The 23,158-nt window shown below is 34.6% G+C and overlaps 1 protein-coding gene and 1 long non-coding RNA gene across 2 annotated transcripts; both read right to left on the bottom strand.

Annotated features, from left to right (window-relative positions):
* Nucleotides 1-6,364: 6,364 nt before the first annotated feature.
* Nucleotides 6,365-13,658, bottom strand: LOC136270892 (uncharacterized). The gene is made up of 6 exons (XR_010708764.1): nt 13,460-13,658; nt 12,195-12,302; nt 10,252-10,333; nt 9,325-9,461; nt 9,037-9,247; nt 6,365-7,780 (listed from the first exon to the last, which is right to left on the bottom strand). It is a non-coding gene; the product is annotated as an uncharacterized lncRNA (long non-coding RNA).
* Nucleotides 13,659-21,252: 7,594 nt separating this feature from the next.
* LOC136270974 (tigger transposable element-derived protein 4-like) lies at nt 21,253-22,743 on the bottom strand. Its single transcript, XM_066070014.1, has one exon. The coding sequence runs from the start codon at nt 22,324-22,326 to the stop codon at nt 21,253-21,255; it is 1,074 nt and encodes a 357-aa protein (XP_065926086.1). The 5' UTR covers nt 22,327-22,743.
* Between the last annotated feature and the right edge of the window lie 415 nt (nt 22,744-23,158).

The raw sequence follows: 23,158 nt of genomic DNA, 5'->3' as shown, positions 1-23,158 counted from the left end.
ACAGACCATCTGGTGCATAGGCACCTTACGTTATATATTTTTCTCGTTATGAAAATATATACCCTATATACCTAATAATACCAAATAATACACCCCTGTGAATTCCGAATTGCTTTTACTTTTTATATTAATGTTGTAGCATACTTAGTTTATCTAAAATCAATAAAGATATATATCACGCATAAATACATGTATTTGTCTTACCCTTGATCGGGACATCGTCGGGGAAAATGATAGCGACCTTCACAAAATGCTGAGTGTCGTCTTGATCTAAAGAAAAAAAATTATCAATAACACCCATAGGTAATTTATAATCAAGCAAAAGAATTATTCATACAAATAATCATACAAATGCAAGGTTTCTGAAAATACTTACTTTTCTGTCTGGATTGAAGGCAAGTTATGCAATTCCCGAGAAACGCTCGCTTCAAATAAATTCAAGGTTGGGCCTTTCCAAGAACCTGCTTGTAAGTTAATCTGCTTTTTACCTTTTTCGGGTTTTTTTCGGTCATGCGAGCAATTTCATTGGATGTCCAATGAAATCACCAGGCTGTATTACAATGATATCTGTATTAAACTGGAATCGAGTACACATGTACGGTTGCAAAAAACATTATCTTCGAATATATTGACTGATAACAGAAAAGGGCAGGTTTTCGGTAGGATCGGATTATGTTTACTCGTTATTGCCATTCTGTCCGTCTTTCTTCAGTTAAAATAACTTCTGTTTTTCTTAAATTCATAAAGTGCATGTAATTTAACTGAGGCTGTAGTAGGAAGATGCTTAACTGTTTGCATGAACTTTCAACTGGACTTCAAACGAAGACATTTTTAATCTGTTTGTCTGTTGGTCCGTAATAAAATCGGTTGGTGCATCAGGGATATTTGGATGCTGGTTTCCAGATGCCTGAAGATGTTTAAAAGATTTTGGAGAGGATGATGGCCTTATCTATAACATTACTGGTCCTATCTTCACCAAACGTGGACGATTTATGTATCTAGCAGTATTAGTGCACTCGACTGGCTTGGATGCCAGATGGGTAAAACGTTGAAATTAACAGCGTGGCTCGAACTACAACTTGGAGTTATAAACTATGCAAACAGAGCAAGTAGCTGGAAATCTGATGTAATTATAAATGTTAGTCATATCAATAAACTAATATCAAAGGGGCATGGTCATAATTTTAGTCAAATTATATTTTTCTGTTTTTATGCTTTAGGAATATACATTTTAAATGATCAAATGATTTGAGAGTCAGTTGTAAAGTTATAGGCAAGATTCAGGGCTCACATTTCTTTGTCATGTAAACAAGGCTCGTGCCCTGTTTTTGTTTTCATATGTTCAAAATACCAGTAAAAAAATCTTTTTCAGGTTTATTTGCCAATCTTTTTTTCATTTAAGATTAAAAAAAAGATTCTAATGTTTAACACATTCATTATCAAATTATTAAAATAACAAACCAGGATAATTTTCCGCTGTAATATTTTCTTAGGAATTTAAATAGCGATCATGCCTTTATCCCCGTAACAGAAATGTGTCAGAACTATGAAAATTGTTTTAACGGTGTCGATTACTCGTGTCTGAAAAACTATCAAAATTGATGTAGATTTTATATTATTCATTGTATAAAGAGGGGCCCCCAGAGAGTAGTTCGAGCATATCATCCTTTAATTTTTTTTGTACAAGTATTTAACGTTTAGCAAGACATTTCTAATGAATAACCAAAATTTCAGTAAGCTTAAGATTTTTAACTTATTATTTCCTTTTCAGCATTTAAAATGGAAACAAACAAAAAAATGACCTCAGGTCTGTGTACAAACATAGAATTGTGAGCAGAGCTCTGTATCTTGCTTATAATTCTAAGCCTAACACTCAAATATGGTTAGTAAATAGAAATTGTAAACAATTGAACATAAGAAACATGCACTATAACAAATAAAGAGCACAATTTATCTTTAATTTATAATATCAGCATTTTCTGGAGTTTATTCAGTTTAAATAGAGTTTAATATCGCTGAGTCGTGTATATATATATAAATATATATATATATATATATATATATATATATATATATATATATATATATATATATATATATATATATATATATATATATATATATATATATATATATATATATACGATATTAAACTTTAATGAAACTGAATAAACACGAGAAAATGATAGGAATCTCAACAAAACACATTGCATTAATCAACCATTACGCAAAAGATCATACCGAATTACCGATAGAATGAATTGTATTTTAGTATTTTTTTAATACATCAGATTTTGCTTAATTTGCGCAGGTAACAGTCAACTGTCTGATTTACCGAAGTGTATGTTTACTTTGATATGTAAAAATTACAAAATACAGGCGATAGTTCCACAGGGGCCCGTTTCACAAAGCATACTTAGGCTTCGGAAAGAACTTTTTACTAAGTTCATTACTTATCCGTTTCACTAATCCAGTCTTATCTTATGAAATTCATAAGTTATGTCCTAACTTTAAGACAGGTAAATCGATGTTTTGGGAACAGACTTAACATGGCGACTGCTTATTTCATAATGAAATGAATTACATGCACAATAAAGTTGAACACAAAAAAAAAAAAACAAAAACAAGAGAAAACGAATCATTAGGACTTGTTCACTTTACTTCTTAACTGAAAACTTTAGAACTATCAAAATATACATATATTGATTCAATTATTTTTTTGGTGTAAACTTTTATAATAACATTTTTATTAGATTATCTGGTCGCACGCGCAGATGGGTAACGGGTATTGTTATAGCTAGTGCACTGATGATAATGAAATTAGTCATGCCCGAGAATCACTATTGTCTAAAGTAGTTTTATAAAAACAGAAATAAATACTAATTAAAATTCAATTACAGAATGGCTGGATGATTTCTCCTATTCCTCCACCAAATAAGCTTGTCTTTTACGAAAGAAAGTTTGGTCAAAACAATTGCTTCTAGAATTTAATCCACAAAAAACAAAAGTTGTATTCTTTAGTTTTAAAAATGTTGAAAAATTTCTTAATTTGTTACTTGATGATTGTACCTTGGAATATGTTTCACAACACAAGCATCTCGGAGTATTGTTATCTTCAAATTTAAGTTGGTCTTATCACATGGACAACATTGTTAAAAAAGCTTACAGAAAACTTGGTCTACTTAAAAAACTTAAATTTACTGTATCTAGAGATATTTTTAGCACAAATGTATGTATCATTTGTAAGACCACAACTATAGTATGCTGTTGAAGTTTGGTCTGGATGTACCCAATTTGATATGGATAAGCTTGAAAAGGTTCCAATATATGCAGCAAGAATAGTTTCAGGTCTTTCAGTCATAGCCTCAAGAAATTCACTATATTTGGAAACAGGATGGGAACCATTAATAACGAGACGAGACCGCCTTAAATTATCTACTATGTTCAAAATTCATAACAATCTTGTTCCTTCTTATCTAAAAGACATAACTCCTGAAATTAGAAATGTCACTTCCAACTATAATACTAGACACTCCCCAAACTATTCTTTGCCAAGATGTAGATTAGACGCTTTTAACAAGTCATTCTTTCGTAAGTGGAATAGTCTGAATAATAATACCAAGGAAGTTACTTTGTTAAATATTTTTAAGAATCACTACAGAGCAATTATACAAAACCTCCTAAGTATTTTTCTTTTGGTAAAAGATTCTTAAATATCATTCATACAAAATTAAGGCATAATTGTGTTCTCAATTGTGATCTTTATCTGTGTAACATAATAGCCAACCCAATGTGTTCATGTGGAAGTTTAGAAGATGCACATCACTTGTTCTTCGTTTGTAAAAAATATTCATTATTAAGACAATCATTTATGTATAATCTTTTATCACTGAACTTTTTGAATATAATTGATGTACATTTGTTACTTTGGGGTGACAAAACTTTATCTTAAGATGAAAACATAAAAATTTCTAAAGAAGTTCATACATTTATACAAAAGTGTGGTAGATTTATCTAAGTTTTTAAATTATTTGCATAACTTTCTTATCCATCCTAATTCTAATTCTAGATTTAAAACTAATGATTTATTTGTATTTCATTAAATGTACTATAACTGTTATAAATGTTAACTGGCATTGTATGGCTCTGTAATATATGATGTACAAGGAGAGGCCATTCTAAGTTTTTGGAACTTGTGTCCAATCCTTTTGGCATCATTAGTCAATAAAATATGTTCAACTCAACTCAAAAATTTTTTTAGGTGTTCTCTTTGCGGTGGGGTGAGGGGTTCTTTATTTTAGTTTTTGTTGGGAGGGGTAAAAGTGGGTTAGGTATGTTGATGCTAAATCATCAATGGGAATGCTGTTTAATTAAAAAATTGGTGTCTTTAATCTTCGCTTCCTCTTATCAGCAAAGATACATTTTTTGCAATGTTTCCTTTTGTAAAAAAAATAAAAATAAAAAACCATTCTTATATCAACCATTCCAAGAAAACACACCGGCGTTACATTAAACTTACTAGTTTAAAAGTTTCACATCTTTCCATTCTAAATCCTACTTGTCACTGCATGTGAGTATTGTATTCCATTTTGGAATATACCCTAAGATGTAGTGAATTCATAAAATTTGGATATCTCAACGAGTATTATCTGTTTATGTTAACACGGACTATTTATAATGGACCAACTAGATAAAAAAAGGCACTCGATCATTTCCAAAGAATAAGAGAAATTCTACCAGTAACCAATGTTTTCAAATGATTTATGCTGTCAAGAACTATATGTACAGGTAGCATAAAACAAGAAAGATATCGATACTGCGATTTCTCAAATACAAAAAATACCGTTTTCAAAGAATATACGGGTATATTACGTTATTTTTATCTACTCGTGTATGCATGTGAATGTAAAATATTATACAAAATTTCAGTATATAGGCATTACACTATTTGCACTTTATTTACACGTTTTAACTTTTTTAAATTTGTTTCTGGGTGAATAAGGGAATGAGTTTTTACGTCTACTTAGAAAGTTTACACCCGTGCCATATTGAAAGGAATTTACATGATTAAAATAAGTTAGGAATTAACGAAATGATTTAAAGTGGCTTACAGTGTATCTTAAGATAAGATTTAGTCAACTGCGTTATGCTAAGAAAGTTTTGTGAAACAGCTATGACAAATCTTAGGAACTTTCTAAGTTTTAACTTAGGCATATCACAAGTTCTATCTTAGGAAAAATCTTAAGAAATCTTTGTGAAACGGGCCTGAGGTTATAAAGTATAAAGAATGAAAACGAAACGAAAATCTAAACAAGCTTACACCACAGTCATATGTGAAAACTGTCAACACATTGAAATATTTAACCTCAATTTACTTCACAAAATCGGCACCAATGTATTTTGCATGTTTTAAAGATTCCCTTCGCACGCGAACTGTTGCACAACAAACAAGTTCAACTGTCACACATTGAAATATTTAACCTCAATTTACTTCACAAAATCGGCTCCAATATATTTTTCATGTTTCAAGGATTCCCTTCGCACGCGAACTGTTGCACAACAAACAAGTTCATCTTTGTCAGATCTACCCGTTTATCATACGTAATGGCTGCTTTAAACAAAGAACTTCGTTTTAGAAGTATGGAATTAAACATGAATTATTAAGTTTCTTCTTAAATAATTCCACAAACCCGTAAAATGTCGACCCGAGTTTGCCTACGGTCCATTTTACCAACTTGGAAATCAACAATCATCAATAAATTTCAAAATACGCTTTGTTGTTTATGAATATTTACAGCAAATACAAATATACCGGTCTGTAACATATCCTGAAAATTTCAATGACATTGGTTGATTATTATCGACATAAGTTGAAAAATCTCTATCTGCCCGGGCTTTTATTTTGCCCCGGCCCGGGTTTGCCTACAGTAACCATTTTACTAAGACTCGTAAGGAATACCGAACTCGAAGCTATAAACTGATTGAAACACGCCTTAAAGTTTCCTTTATTATCATTTTCGTAATAACTCAGATTTGAACAATTTTTTTCGTAATCCCTCTATTCAGTGTGACCATTGTGCATAATGAAAAACAATATTTCAAGAAAAAAAGTTTGCTTAATCAAACATATTGACAACAAATCCAAATCAGGCTGAAATCGCCTTTTAAGTGCAAAAAAGTTAAATTAAATTGGCCATAACTCAGAGGGATGAAAACTGACCTTCCATTATCTTTGTATTTTAAGGGTGTTTCAATGATATACTTCTCAAGAAATTCTTGATACAAGAACATTAAGGAGTGGAATACCTTAATCACGTAGTAAAATATAAAGAACATTTTATTACATGTATTAGCACAATCACGATCAACCTTTCATAAACACGCACAAAATGGAAAAATATAACAGCATTATGCAAAATACAACAAAAGAAAAAAAAAAACAATATTAGCATAAATTAGGGTATGACGGTTAACAGGTACATATAATATGTTTATTTTTTAAGGGTAACATATCATGATCAAGAGAATAACGCAGAAATAGGATAAAATACAAAACATTTCTGTGTGTGTGTGTATGTGTGTGTGTGTGTGTAAAAGCTGTTAATGGAAGGCAGATTTAATTTGTAAATCTGCTTGCTTGTAAAACAGTCCTTGCTTAGTATAAACAATATACCGGTATGTTGGAGGGTCAACGAGGGCGGTATAAATTTATATTTTTATTTTATGATGTATATAGAAAAATATTGTGACTTATAGAAAGGACGCATAAATGGAACATAAATTAATAATGGCATATAAAAGGTCTTATATTACTGAATAAAAAATGCGTATAGGGTTTTTCACTTATTTTAAAGATTAAAGAATTTTTTTCTCCATTAGAAAATTTTTTCCATCTGAGTTTACTTTTCTGATTCTTCTGTGGTTTGTGATGCTGTCAAACACTTATACTTTGATATCAAACTGTAAGTTCCTACATAAAAGTGGCCATCATCGTCTATGCAGAGTCCCCTCGGCTGTCTCAAGTCTTTGGACAACAATTATTGTATGCTGAAACATACCATTTTGATCCAATATATGGATACATACTGAATATGAATCAAGAATAAGAATTTGTCCTGATTTGTCCGTACATATTCCATAGGGGGTGAATCCACTATGTTCAAGCCCTGTATACTTGAATCGGAGTTTCCTGTCTTGATCAACAACAATAACACACCGGTTGTTGTCAGAAACACAGATGTCGCCATTGGTATTTTCGGCCAAGTACGCAGGGTACAGATAATAATCAAGAATATCATCGATTTTTTCAAAATCTTCCTCGTCATATTTGTACCTTGTTATTTTTGCTCCACTGTGCATAAGCTTGCCAAGATAGATTTTTTTGTTTTGTCTGAAAAATAAATACTGATTGGTTCCCATAGACCAGTATCCTTACTTAATACTTCAAAATCCGTCTCACCTGGAACAACTTTCTTTACAATCTTTTTTTCATTTATATCAACCGAAAATATAATATGTTTGTTCTCACTAACAGTCGCTATGGTAAAATGTCCATATTGTGTGGAGCAAGTCTGTACAAGTGTTGACACACAGTTATTCCCAGAATGGTCAAATTTTCCAAGTTTACCACGGTTATTGCTTGCCCATATGTATTTTTTGCTACAACAATACAAATGTGAAATAGGGCCATTTAAGCCAGTAGGTGTAATACTTTCCTGAGCCGATACTGCTCTTCTTAAAACTGGTTTTAGATTTTCTGGCTTGCTTTGATCATTGTCATCTATTAAGAAAACAAGCACTCACTATAATTTGTTTTAATTGAAAAGGAAAGCTGTTGATATCAGAGTTAGTTCGAATAAAAAAAATGTTATACCTCTTATAACAAGAGGCCCATGGGCCACATCGCTCACTAAGCAATAATAGCCATTAAAACAAGCTTAATGAAGTCATGTACAAAATAACTGGACAATGTATTAAAATAGATCGCTCACTAAGCAACAATAGCCATTATAAAACAAGTTTAATGAAGCATAAACAAAATGGCTGGACAATGTATTAAAATAGATCCTGAATAAAAAGATTTTCAATTTCCTCTGTTAAATAAACATTGACTCCCTTTTGTAACTTGACGATTTCACATAGACATATTAGATATTGAGCACTGCAGTTCTCAAGAAGATATTAAACAATTGTTTATATACATATAAACCTACATTAAACTTTGAACCTCTTGTGTGGCCCAAGAATTGTCCAAATCTCTTAACAATTGGGGATCACGAAGATGCTTACATATAAGTCATATCTTAGATTATATCATTTGAGATTTTGTAATTAATTATATTTTTGTCAATGTAAAAATCTGACCCCCCCCCCCCCTTCCGCTCCATTGTGTCCAACCCTTAATCCGAAGATCATGATTTGAACAAACTTGAATCTAAACTACTTAAGGATGCTTCCACACAAGTTACAGCTTTTCTGGCCCATTGGTTTTTGAAAATAAGACTGTTCTCTATATAAGCCTATGTAAAAATTTGACCCCCTCCCCCATGTTACCCCGGGTATTATGATTTGAACAAACTTGAATCTACACATCTGGGATGTTTGCATATAAGTGACAGTTTTTTGGCCTATTTTAAAGTTATTAAGAAGAAGATTTTTAAGGATTTTTCTCTATAAATTTCTATGTATCATTTCGACCTCTATTGTGGCCCAATCCTACCCCCGAGGATGTTGACATTTAAGGAACTTGAACCTACAATACATGAGGATGAAGTTTCCGCTTTCTCGCCAATTAATTGAGACAGTGTTCTGATTAGTGATATATTTGCATATCTCTTGGTCTTCATTCGTCCATAGCTTCCTGAATACAATTCCTCCTTACAAACTCGTAAAAAGATTAAATGGTTAGTAGATTTACCCCCCCCCCCTTTTTTTTTTGGGGGGGGGGGTAAGGGCATGTATAGTTACTTATTAAAGGTCATAACAGACAAAATCTTAATATGGCGTTACATACAAGTTTTAAATAATGTAATATACCTTTTTGGTTCAGAAAACACATTCTTTGTTCGTTATCCCCTGAAAAACATTTTGTAAACAAAACATTTGACATTTTTCAAGATATATATAATTAGCCATTTCAATCTGGTTGACGACTTACCAATCAATTTATAACACGAACAACGATCATTTTTATCGAGTAATTTACTTTCTTGGTCCTCAGGAGGTGTTCTTCCCTGAACTTTTTTTCCTTAAAAAATTGTTTAAAGGAAACTTGATTTTTCTATAAATTAAAAATCAGTCTTAAAATTGATTGAAAATACACACCTGAACAGAATCTTGAGCGGAAGTGTTTGACACTAATTACAACTAACAAAAGTAGAAGGGCTGTTACAATACTGGTGATGAATACAGCCAGATGGAGAGGATAATCTGCAGAACTATTGTTTGCTAGGATTCTGTTTCTGAAAGTGACATAAAAATAGAACAAGATGCAAGTAGGCCTTAACGGTCAACTGAATACCATAGCCAATAACGAATCTCATATATGCATTTAATCAAGTTTCATTCTGGAGTAGATAAGTTTTAATATTGTAATGACAACCACCTGAAATCTTTCAAAAAGGACTATGAAACCCGTTTGCATATTTAGCCCCGCCTGTGGCGTTGGTAGAGCCATACATTTAACAATTTAGATTCTTGATATCATAGAGATCCTTCACACCAAAAATGGTAATAATTGGCCTTGCAGATTTTAAGAAGAAGTTAGAAATGTAAAACTGTTAACGCGCGACGACGGACAAAGACCAATTGCAATAGGTCACCTGAGTGACTCAGTGGACCTAAGAAGCAAAACAAGTTCCGTTTTTTATGTTTATAACTGAGTTGAATGATTTTTTGAGCGTATTTTGTCGATTTCAATATTGAAACACTACAGAAAGTGTTAGAGCCTGGTTTCATGAGCTAGTATTTGAAACAACACGTCACAACCTGCATTAATTCGTTACTTATATCTTTATGCAGCATATTTAAACTTGCATAACTTCCATTAATCAATTGTACCGTTTCTATAGTCGCTAGTATCGATCATTTGAATTTCTCTATAATACCCAATTTAATGAATTAACTTTCCCTCTCTTGGTGAGTAGAGAATAGTAGTACTACATCCAACTGATCCAACTAGTAACTAGGCCATAGTAGCTAACTATTCTAATTTCTGTTTACTGTTATAAACGCTTCAAGATTAGTACATACTTTGTTGAATTATTCAAAGTTCTGCATCCAGGTTCCTCGTTAAAACAACTTTCCAAAAAATTCAAATCCAGACAGGCTGAAACTTAAATATTGTTTGCGTTAAATGCTACACTCTGAGCTGGTGTGCGCATTTAACAATACAAGCATATGCATGCTAGTAGGTCATGTAAATATCAATTTCCTTTAGAACAGATTGATAGATGCTGAATAAGTCAATGACTTATAGGAATGCACATGTATGAGCCATTGCTAACCCAAACTTAAACTTAAGGTTAACGTTAACTCAGGGTGCAAAAAATCCCAGTATTAGGAACAAAAAACAAAAAAAAACGGGTAATAATTGTAACCCTACTATTGTGGTGCACTTTCAAATAACTAGACCAGTGACCTACTTTTTATGCCATTGACCTCTGCATGTTAATTGAGAAATTGGCAAAACAATCCACCCATACCAAGGTTTTCCTTGTTTTGGAAATTATTAGAAACAATAACCAATTTGTTGTTGAAAAATTATAAAATACGAATAGCTTTACTAATTTCATACTTCAGTGAATCGTTTTAAGCTCATATATAGTTTAAATCTAATGTAGTTCGATTTTCCTCTATAAATTTTCAAAATTCTACCCATTTTGATTGAGTATTTAAAAAAACTGACCACATGTAACTGGATCTCCAAACCATTGATTGTCAAAAACTATTTTTATTCTTTGCATTCTATTGACCTCAACATTATATATTTACATCGAACGGGTATGATTCCCTCTTTTTCTAACGGAAACTTATTGTTAAGGAAGGAGTCTTTTCATTATCAAACATACTTCTTATAATAAGAAATGCATGAAATTTTGACACAGTCAAACGGATCATATTACTTCATGATTCTATCAGTTTAATTAAATTTGACCTTTTTGTTTTCGGATAAAGGTCAGGTCAAGGTCACTACCTTTTTCCTCAACGTAAAGAATGATAAAAATAAGTGTAGCTCTTTATAGTTCTGTTGACATTTGTTTAAGATTTGAAGATTCAAATCTTCAATGAAATCATAAACCATGAGAGTGTCTATCAGCTTATACTACTAAATTGGAATAAATATTTATACTAAAATTGATATTGCTTAGCCCGCATTTCCTCTAATTTTCTTAAATTTTGAAGAAATTTTGATTATTTTTTTATGCTTCCAATAATAAAATATTTCTAATTTTTATGTATTATGAAGACTTTATATAAAGATATAAATTGACAGAAAAGCTAATATATTGACCATTCCATAAGAGAGAAAAACTGATTTTAGTGATTTTTTCACAAAAATCAATGTATAGAATGGGCGCTTTAAAAAGCTTATAAAAATGTTATTTGATAGGCAAATCATATTTTAAAAACATATTCTGAAACCCAAGTATCATATTATTAGTTCACATTAGTAAAAAAAAAAATCCAACATTATTGTTATTGTTTTTAAAATGCTAAAACAGACTCATTATATATATAATCTGCAGCAATTCTGAATTGCGCAACATGTGATATTTTCCTACGCCAATATTACGCCAAAAATAAAGTCCTTGTTCCATTCTACACATTGATTACATTTTTCTGTGCCAAGTTGTATGATAGTAAGACAGAAAGAAAAATATACTATTTTAATTTCCTTTCATCTTGATTTAATGAACAATTAATCAAATTTACGTTTGACAAGTCGAAAACCAGAAAAGACTCCTTCCTTAATAACTCATAACTATTTTCTGCAATGTCGCGATGTCGCCTCCTTCATATCCCGCATGAATCACCAAAGTCATAGAAAGCATTTTATTGTTTAAACAAGGTCAATGATCAAACTGTCGATATATTTTATCTGGAATTAATTTGATTTTATTACTTTCAATTTGATTCCGACGCCACTGTGTTAAATCTTATTGAAAATTTAATCAGGAAAATAGTATACTTACTCTTGTAAACTTGTTCGCTCAAGTACGTGTAGTCTGGACATCCTTTGACGAAGTTCGTGCAGTTGACTTGGTTTAGATACCCAATTCCACCTAATTCCCAGCAATTACCTGTTATCGGTTAATATTTTGAGAAATGATATGATCGTATCAAATAGAGCAATATCATTAATCAAAATTGTTATCATTCATACATTGAAACAAAGTTCTGAGTGTTCACCCAATATAATGTATAAACACATTCGTGTTGCCGTGGGGTGACTGATTTTTATCTAACTCTCAATTCGTATCTTGACCTCTGGCTGCGACCCGAGACCTGGGTCCCTGCTGAATAGATATCATGAACACTTCCGGTTTGGTTGAGATTCCCCTAGAGTTCTCGGATTGTATTAGGTTGTCGATGGAAATGACGATACATTTGTAGCATTTAAGAAAAATATTAAAATAGATTTTTATACGGATTGCCAAATATTTAAAACAATATCGAGGACGAAATGAACGGTAGATTTACAGTTAGTACAACCCGTCGTAAGATGAATTCAGATGCCACGTACATTCCTGTGGCTCTGATTTTTTCCTCAATGGCAATTCTGCACATTTTTAAGTGTTTTTCATGTGAGACGATTTCTAAAGACTAAGGTCAATCCCAAAAAGTTAATATTAAATATGAAGATCGTGCTGAAAAATGCATATTTCTTGTTCTCAGGTTTCGTCACGGGTAATTGATTTCAAGCAGTATTGTTTTATGCTATTGTTAAGGAGACAAGTATGTAATTATTATGAAATGTTAACAATTTCATTTATTATACTTTCATGTTAGATACTGAAATCTGATTGGTTTAGACGCAGTTGATAATCCGTTCTATTACCCTCAGCGTTAGCAACACACTTAGCAACGGGTAACACAACGAATTGTTACATGCGCGTAAGTTATGCGCGTACGGTTCGCCGCGGAATTCACAACATTTCTATATAAAATCAGTAAAAAAATCTCTAAAACTAAGACATTCAGTATAATAAAATAAATATTACCTATTTGGGAGGATAACAGTTGAAATTGACACCCCTCAAAAACCATTGTCAACCTCCGCTTCGCGTCGGTTGACAATGGTTTCCTCGGGGTGTCAATTTCAACTGTTACCCTCCAAAACAGGCACTATTTATATAATGATATTAATTCATGATTTTCAAATTATTCTAGTTATCAGGGGGGATACTTCGAAGCTTTGCTAGTGTAGTTTTTGATAAATTGCTTTGTAATGGCTCACCTTTCTCGGTCTTCATACTAGCTCTGTCGTAACAAAACTCTACAAAATGGGTCCTCTCGGCGTTCGGGATACAGTAATAATGGTTAAACGGCTGGTCGCCTCCAACATTACAGTTCATTCTCAAGGATGCCGACGTCCATGCATAGTCCGTCCGTGGACATTTAAACGTTTGGTAGACGTCCAGCCCCTCTCTGTATCCGGGAACCTGTCAAATAATGATAAAGGATAATACTACAAAAGCGGAAAGGTTTTTACAAATGTCTTTTTTCTTATGAATAAACCGAACGATCAACGCTGCACTGGAAGTTTGGAAAAGCCAATCTTAATAAACCAAAAGCCAGGCAAACTAAATGAAAGTCTACGGCATTTATTCAAATCATGACCAATCGCCCACAGTGAGTACCACTTTAAAGACAATTTACGTGCAAAAGTACCAACAACAAAAAAATTAGAGTAATGCTTATGATACCGGTATAACGCCTTGTCCCTACCATAGAAGTTTAAATCGCCCGGGAAAAAAACTTGATATGTCTAAAATCCATACTATGTCTTTAATCAATTCCAATTTATTTTGTTAAAATAAACATGTATATTAAAATGTCTAATATTTCAAGTCAGTTTACCTGTTTATTTGTTAACGGTTTAAAGGTAAACAAAAATAATGAGTATGCGTTTTATTTAATACGTATTTTCTTACAATGGTTTTACTGAGTATGTAATTACAATGTTGAGAATTAAATGTTTGATGTAGATTAAAACGTCATTCTTTTGATAGTTTCAAACCTTTTCAAAAGAGCAGTTTGGATTTTAATGTCACGTTTGGCAGATTTTTGCCATCGAAAAAAATAAACCTCTTTTAAAGTGTCAGGTCGGCCAAAGGAAATGCAGTTCTGCTGCGCCGTGTCGGGAAGAGCGCGGGGGGCCTGACGTCTTACAGGAGAAATCGAACTTTTCCCGCTGTAGCCCTCCGCTTCGGGTTTAGCACTACTGTCGTGGCCGCCCCCTTTTTTCTTGAAGCAAACGGTTTCCTTAAGTTTGCATATACAATACTGAATAAAAGTAGAGTTGGCAGCCCCCCCCCCCCCCAAATTAGGATTTTCATGATTTCGGGATTCGTTTTTTGTGCTTCTCAAGATATTTTTTGATGAGGTTGCCCCCCCGCCCCCCCCCCCGCCCCCACACAATCAAAAACGATGCTACGTGCCTGCTATTTAAGATAATGCAACATTAGATTTCGATTCTGTACCGATAACTAATTGTAGTCTTTCTTGATGAAGTTAAACTATTGTTATCTTAAAGAAACCAAGATAAGTTAGAATTAATTAACAAACAAACAAAAAACACCCAAACTTTACATTACAATTTAAGTTTGCAGATTCCAGTTCCATGTATTTAGAATTTGAAACTAGTACTTCTGGGTGTTTACCAGAATTGAATTGTTTGGATTGTTTGGTTAATTAGCAACGGTAAAATACCAGTACCAATAAATTGAAAGAGTCAATACGCACGCTATTTTTATTCGGAGTACCGTACAAATCTTCTTCACATTAAAATTCAGCCTTTACATTTGAGTGCGAAATAAGTTATCCCGGGGAATAGTGTGCCTATATTATTTAAAGAACATGTATAGTGAAAGCAAACCCGTCTTTACACCCGATTTACGTCGTATAAAGATACTGCTAAAAAATATTCAGGGTGTGCACATGGTGTAAAAACAGGGTCATAATATTAAACATTCTTAAAAATATAAAATTACTCTTACTACTGACCATCATATTAAGCTTCCCCCTTGATTGAAGAAGGGAATAATAATGTACATGTAGAAGTATTTAAAAGTAAAATCTTGATACATCAAGCATATATAATAACGTATTTGCCTTACTTTCGAGCGCATCATCATGGAGGATAACAATGTCCTTTGAAAAAAACTTTGAAGAAGCCCCGTCCCAACAGTTTTTTATTTAAATGTTATCTTTAAATTATTAATCCAGTAGTCTGTCGAAATAAACGTGAACGGTCTGGATATCTAGATAACTGCTGTTTACCTATTATATTGCACCTACTTTAATCTATTGGAATTAAATCTTTCCAAGAAATTCGAAGTTCATTTCTGTCTGGGTTTGTGCCATGTCATAAAAATGTGCGTTGTAATTATTTAAGTTTATTTAAGTTGATATGAGCAATCCGATGAAATCGCATGCGTGTTCAATATTTTACAAGGGTTCTAATAAGGACATACAGTTTTCTCTTTCGGGAGATGGACAGAAGAAAAGAACGTTTAGGCATAAAAACGTTTCCCTTTCAGTTATAAAATTTTAAGTTTTGATATCAAAAGTAAAAACAATGATAGATAAACACTTACATAGCAAACACATGTATCGTTGACCAGTTTTAATTCGCAAATCACGTTACAACATGGTTTGTTTATGTGGCGACCTTTCATTCATTTCCCTCATATGAGGATTATTTCAGAGCATACAATTATACATACATGCAACACATATAATTATTAGACAAAGCATAAGTATTTACATATATACAAATAATAATAAAAAAAGGGGGGGGGGTCCTACACGGGGGACGGGGCACACACGTACACAGGTTATGCTGCTAACATTCGGTTAGGTTGAGCTTTGAGGGTCCGATTGTAGCGTGCAGCAGTGTCTCGGATGTAACGAAAGTTATATATACGAACTGCACGTAGATCTTTTTCTGACAACCATGTGAATAATATTCCCACCTAGAAGGAAGAAGAATATATCATCTACGAATTTAATTGAGACAAACACAAATTACGTTGAAGAATTGAATCCCAGTGAAATATATTCACGATTTGGACGTTCTTTCCAACCTCGCGAAATTTTTCGCATGGGATTAAAAGTTGGTTAATGTACATAATTGCGTAATTTTCTCGTGCTTTTGTTCTTTAAACCTACACAAATTGTATTATATATACAATTTTTTTTTTTTTTGGGGGGGGGGGGATAATATGATGATTATGTACATGATTTATATCGTAGTATGAGTTGGGTCTCTTCATATTACGTAAACAAAAATCTATGCATGGGCCTTTAATTGTCAAATACCAGAATAGGCAATATACATGATATAAGAGTTGCTACGTGTTGCCTGTGTAAACACAGCTTTATTGGTGGAAACTTAATCAGACTTTTTGTTTTGCTATTGTTGCAACGATCATAAGATAAGAATTTAAAATTATCAAAATGCGCATTGGATCACCGTCAACTCGCACGTAATATATGTCTCAACTAACAAGCGACTTTTCTTCTGTTATAAAGTTCGATCAGCAAAATAATTTTCCAAACATGTACATGTATATAGCTGGTACTTTCTGGTCACCTCGTCTTTTGAGAATATAATGGTGATATCAAGAATTCTGAAATTCACTCTTCAAAAAATCTTTTACAAAGAAAAATCTATATGGTGCATACATGCATAAAATTAAAATAAAATCCTGAATTTGGACTACGACACATGGAGCATTGATACAATATAAACACATCTGATTGTTCGAAATTGCTTTCACGTTTAACATTCTTTTGACCTTTTCGTTCAATAAGCTGGTTTTGCCCACAAGAGGCCTGTGGGCCACATTGCTCACCTGAGGAACAATAGACGTTATATAATTAGCTTTGTGGAGTCATATACAAAATATCTTGACAATGAAATGTAATAGATCCTGTATTGTTAGATTTTCAAAAAAAAAATTCCCAGGATATTCTTATGTTTATTATTGAATCCCTTTAGTATCGGGATGATTTTATAGGCATATTGAGCATTACAGTTCTGAAGAAAGATCTTAAACAATTGTTGATATATGGGATAAAAAAAAACAAGAATTCTCCAGGGGCTAGAGTCTGAACAATTTTCAAGAATCAACAATATGTCAGAATGCTTGCATTCATGTATAAGTAAAACCATATATTCAAACCTTTGAATTTTTTAAAATCGTAATTGAACATGTTTTCCATTGTAAAATTGCCCCCTACCTAATGCGTCCAAACTCTACCAGTGAAGGTTAAGATCTTGACCAATTTGAATCCACGCGCACTATCATAAGTTGCCTCACTTAAGATACAGCTTTTCTAGGCATAATATTTTTCAAAAGAATATTTGTTAAGATTTTTCTCTATTATATAGTCCTGGTAAAAATTCGACCCACCATTGTGGCCCCATCCCCAGAGATCATTATTTGAAGAAACTTGAAATTACACTATCTGAGGATGCTTCCACACAAGTTTCAGCTTTTCTGGCCAATTGGTTTAAAGAGGAAGAATTTTAAAAAAAATATTCTCTATACATCTCCCTTTGTGAAAATTCGCCCCCCCCCCCCCCCCCCCCATTGTGTCCCCATCCTATTCCTGGGGATCATGATTTGAACAAACTTGAATCTACCCTATCTGAGAATGCTTCCTTGCAAAATTATCTCCCCTTGAAAGAAAGGCGTGGCCCTTTATTTTAACAAATCCTTCACCCAATGATGCTTTGTGCACAATTTGATGAAATCGGCCCTGTGGTTCTGGAGAAGAAGTCAAAAATGTAAAAAGTTTACAGACAGACATTCAGACAGACGGACGGACAGACTGACGCCGGACAAAAAATGATCAGAAAAGCTCACTTTAACTTTCAGCTCAGGTGAGCTAAAAATATACAACGCATTCATTTGCCTTACTTTTGACCGGGACGTCGTCGAAGAAGTCTTCACACAAAGCTGATTGTCGTTTGGGTATAAAATTAAAAAAAAATCCTTCAGTAATTTTTAAATAAGCAATAGAGTAGTTCCTAGTGTATGAATAGACGTGCAAAGTTAGTGAAATATTCCATTCTCACTTTCCCTTTTGCGTTAAAGGTATGCCAAACGCTCGTTTAAAAAACTACCAGGCTGAAGCTAGCAGCCACTAACAGCAGCCACTAAGACCGTAGAAGCTAGCAGCCAATAAGGAAATTCATCAAAGTACTGAGAGTACTCGAACAAAAGTTTTTATTTTACTTAATTATCGACATATTTTAATTAATATCAAAATGATTAATGCTCAATAATTTGTACGAGCATTGGCGACTTCCGAAGCAGTAAAGCTCGCCTGGATAAAAGTTATAAATGCGTCTTTGTTGGAAAAAAATGAAATACGTTTATACGGGTCATAAGTTATGAAAATAATGTTATCCTAAGTGTAGTCTTATTGATACAAATAGAAAAACTATATACATCGTATAAAGAGATTAAAAATTAAAAAGACATCGTATTATTACAAATATGAGACAATATAACACCCAGCATTGTGATTTTATTCTCATAAAAAAATTATCATATGTAGCAGTCAAAAACAGCGAAAATCATCAGGTGAAATTGGGATTATTTTGTCTCAGCCATGTTTTGACGTGAACCTTCGAAGAATGCAATAATGACAATGAAAAAGGTCGGTTTAGCTCACCCTAACTTTGTCATATTTTAGCATTTAACACTGCTATATGGGTGAGCGGCGGGCCATTATCTCTTTTATCTTTGAAGTGTGCATTAAACGGATACCAGGGCAGTGTAGGGGACCTATGGGGCTATTATTTCCCGGTCTCAAATTTGGGCTGTAGGGGTACCACCAAGTGGCTCCCAGAGGTTCTGGCTCATTTCAGGGGTTTATATCTCACTTGAGATTGACCACAAGAACTTGATAACACTGGGATTAGGTAGAGGACCTCAATAGGTATTCAAAATAAGCGATAGAGGGCACCTATGACCCCTGCAATGGTCCAGTTAGCTCACCCAAACTTTGTCATATTTTAGCATTTCACAATGATATAGGGGTTAAAAGTGGTCCATTATCTTCCTTATCTTTGAAGTGTGCATCAAACGAATAACAGGGTAGTGTAGGGGACCTATGGGGCTACTATTTCCCGGTCTCAGATTTGGGCTGTAGGAGTACCACCAAGTGGCTCCCAGGGGTTCTGGCTCATTTCAGGGGTTTATATCTCACTTGAGATTGACCACAAGAACTTGATAACACTGGGATTAGGTAGAGGACCTCAATAGGTATTCATAATAAGCGATAGAGGGCACCTATGACCCCTGCAAGGGTCCAGTTAGCTCACCCAAACTTTGTCATATTTTAGCATTTCACAATGATATAGGGGTTAAAAGTGGTCCATTATCTCTTTTATCTTTGAAGTGTGCATCAAACAAATAACAGGGTAGTGTAGGGGACATATGGGGCTATTATTTCCCGGTCTCAGATTTGGGCTGTAGGAGTACCACCAAGTGGCTCCCAGGGGTTCTGGCTCATTTCAGGGGTTTATATCTCACTTGAGATTGACCACAAGAACTTGATAACACTGGGATTAGGTAGAGGGCCTCAAGAGGTATTCATTATAAGCGATAGAGGGCACCTATGACCCCTGCAAGGGTCCAGTTAGCTCACCCAAACTTTGTCATATTTTAGCATTTCACAATGATATAGGGGTTAAAAGTGGTCCATTATCTTCCTTATCTTTGAAGTGTGCATCAAACGAATAACAGGGTAGTGTAGGGGACATATGGGGCTACTATTTCCCGGTCTCAGATTTGGGCTGTAGGAGTACCACCAACTGGCTCCCATAGGTTCTGGCTCAATTCAGGGGTTTATATCTCACTTGAGATTGACCACAAGAACTTGATAACACTGGGATTAGGTAGAGGGCCTCAAGAAGTATTCATAATAAGCGTTAGAGGGCACCTATGACCCCTGCAAGGGTCGGTTTAGCTCACCCTAACTTTGTCATATTTTAGCATTTCACAATGATATATGGGTGAGCGGCGGGCCATTATCTCTTTTATCTTTGAAGTGTGCATTAAACGGATACCAGGGCAGTGTAGGGGACCTATGGGGCTATTATTTCCCGGTCTCAAATTTGGGCTGTAGGGGTACCACCAAGTGGCTCCCAGAGGTTCTGGCTCATTTCAGGGGTTTATATCTCACTTGAGATTGACAAGAACTTGATAACACTGGGATAAGGTAGAGGACCTCAATAGGTATTCAAAATAAGCGATAGAGGGCACCTATGACCCCTGCAAGGGTCCAGTTAGCTCACCCAAACTTTGTCATATTTTAGCATTTCACAATGATATAGGGGTTAAAAGTGGTCCATTATCTTCCTTATCTTTGAAGTGTGCATCAAACGAATAACAGGGTAGTGTAGGGGACCTATGGGGCTACTATTTCCCGGTCTCAGATTTGGGCTGTAGGAGTACCACCAAGTGGCTCCCAGGGGTTCTGGCTCATTTCAGGGGTTTATATCTCACTTGAGATTGACCACAAGAACTTGATAACACTGGGATTAGGTAGAGGACCTCAATAGGTATTCATAATAAGCGATAGAGGGCACCTATGACCCCTGCAAGGGTCCAGTTAGCTCACCCAAACTTTGTCATATTTTAGCATTTCACAATGATATAGGGGTTAAAAGTGGTCCATTATCTCTTTTATCTTTGAAGTGTGCATCAAACAAATAACAGGGTAGTGTAGGGGACATATGGGGCTATTATTTCCCGGTCTCAGATTTGGGCTGTAGGAGTACCACCAAGTGGCTCCCAGGGGTTCTGGCTCATTTCAGGGGTTTATATCTCACTTGAGATTGACCACAAGAACTTGATAACACTGGGATTAGGTAGAGGGCCTCAAGAGGTATTCATTATAAGCGATAGAGGGCACCTATGACCCCTGCAAGGGTCCAGTTAGCTCACCCAAACTTTGTCATATTTTAGCATTTCACAATGATACAGCAAAACTCGTTTATAGCGAATTTCAGGGGACCACAGAAAAAACTTCGTTATAGCCGTAATTCGTTATACGTTTATAGCGAATTCGCAATTTTTTATGGTTGTTGATTATGCCCTGGTCCATCGGTTGCAACAAGCTTGTTGTGTTAGGGGGAAGAAAGTTCAGAGTGATGGACTTCAGGTTGAGCACTTTCGGGTGGGCGGCGCAATTATCGACGAACAAAAGCACCTTGCGTTTCTCCCTCAGAAACCTACGATCAAGATTTCGAAGCCATTCCTCAAAAATGAAACTAACCATCCAAGCCTTTTTGTTGGCTCTGTAGATTACGGGCAAAAATTTTATTCCCTTAAAACATCTTGGGTTTTCGAATTTGCCTATTACCAGCAGGGGTAATTTTTCAGTACCGCTCATGTTCGCCGCGACCATAAGAGTTAATCTCTCCTTTGATCTTTTCCCCCCATGACACTTTTCACCTTTCATTTGTAGGGTTCTGTCGGGTAGAAGTTTATAAAAAAGTCCAGTTTCGTCAGCATTAAAGATATCATTCGGACTGTAGTTTTGTATGATTTGGGGGAGTTTTTCTCTCCATTCGTCAACGATTTTAGGATCTACGACCGCACTCTCACCAGTTATAGCTCGGCACACGATCCCGTGTCGAGTTTTAAAGCGATCCAGCCATCCTGTATTCGCTTTAAAAGTGTGATCTCCTAATTTCTTAGCAAGGTCCTCTGATTTTTGAAGCAGTAACGGACCGCTTATAGGAATGTTCTCATGTCTTTTTTCTTTGAACCACTCTAATAAGGCGGAATCTACTGTCTCGTGCGGTACGGACCGATGGCGTTTCCGTGATGGACTCATTCCTGTTGATTCGTAATTTTGTACGATGTCATCTTTGTTTTTCAAGATTGTGCTCAGTGTGTTTGGTAAAATTTCAAACTTTGCAGCGACGTCTTTTTTAGGAAGGCCCCCCTTTTCAACCTCTTGTATAATTTCATACTTGGTCTCTAGCGTAATTGCTTTCCTTTTTCTAGACGGCGAGGACATGTTGAGAATGACGATAATCAAGTAAAAACTAACCATATATATCACCGTGAACATATCTCAAATTAGACTTAGTGTACCGAGAGGAACAATGAACACAACTCAAAACTCCTAAATTCCTTGTAAGTCCGTGAACACTTTACTATTTACATCACTACACAAGATAAATTTTAAATTCTTACGTACATTTTTTAATAAATTTTGTTGAAAAAATATATTCAATATAGGAATATTCCCGTATCTTAAATGAATTTTGTAGTGAAAAAAATTCGTTATAGGAATGATAACAAACGTTCAAATTTCATCAGGGGGGATCTTAAAATTACTTCGTTATAACCGTAAATTCGTTATAGCCGTGTTCGTTATACGCGACAATTTTATAAAGGATTATATAAGGACTCTGCCGGGACTTGAAAAAAAATTCGTTATAGCCGTAAATTCGCTATATCCGTGTTCGTTATAAACGAGTTTTGCTGTATAGGGGTTAAAAGTGGTCCATTATCTTCCTTATCTTTGAAGTGTGCATCAAACGAATAACAGGGTAGTGTAGGGGACATATGGGGCTACTATTTCCCGGTCTCAGATTTGGGCTGTAGGAGTACCACCAACTGGCTCCCAGAGGTTCTCGCTCACTTCAGGGGTTTATATCTCACTTGAGATTGACCACAAGAACTTGATAACACTGGGATTAGGTAGAGGGCCTCAAGAGGTATTCATAATAAGCGTTAGAGGGCACCTATGACCCCTGCAAGGGTCGGTTTAGCTCACCCTAACTTTGTCATATTTTAGCATTTCACAATGATATATGGGTGAGCGGCGGGCCATTATCTCTTTTATCTTTGAAGTGTGCATTAAACGGATACCAGGGCAGTGTAGGGGACCTATGGGG

The sequence above is a fragment of the Magallana gigas genome, chromosome 8, assembly GCF_963853765.1.
Source record: "Magallana gigas chromosome 8, xbMagGiga1.1, whole genome shotgun sequence".
NCBI classification, from domain to species: domain Eukaryota; kingdom Metazoa; phylum Mollusca; class Bivalvia; order Ostreida; family Ostreidae; genus Magallana; species Magallana gigas.
This window is presented reverse-complemented; position numbering and strand designations above follow the sequence as displayed.

What these genes read in the sequence shown, in the direction of transcription:
- LOC136270974 (XM_066070014.1), bottom strand. Translation starts at nt 22,326, where the DNA reads ATGTTCACGGTGATATATATGGTTAGTTTTTACTTGATTATCGTCATT.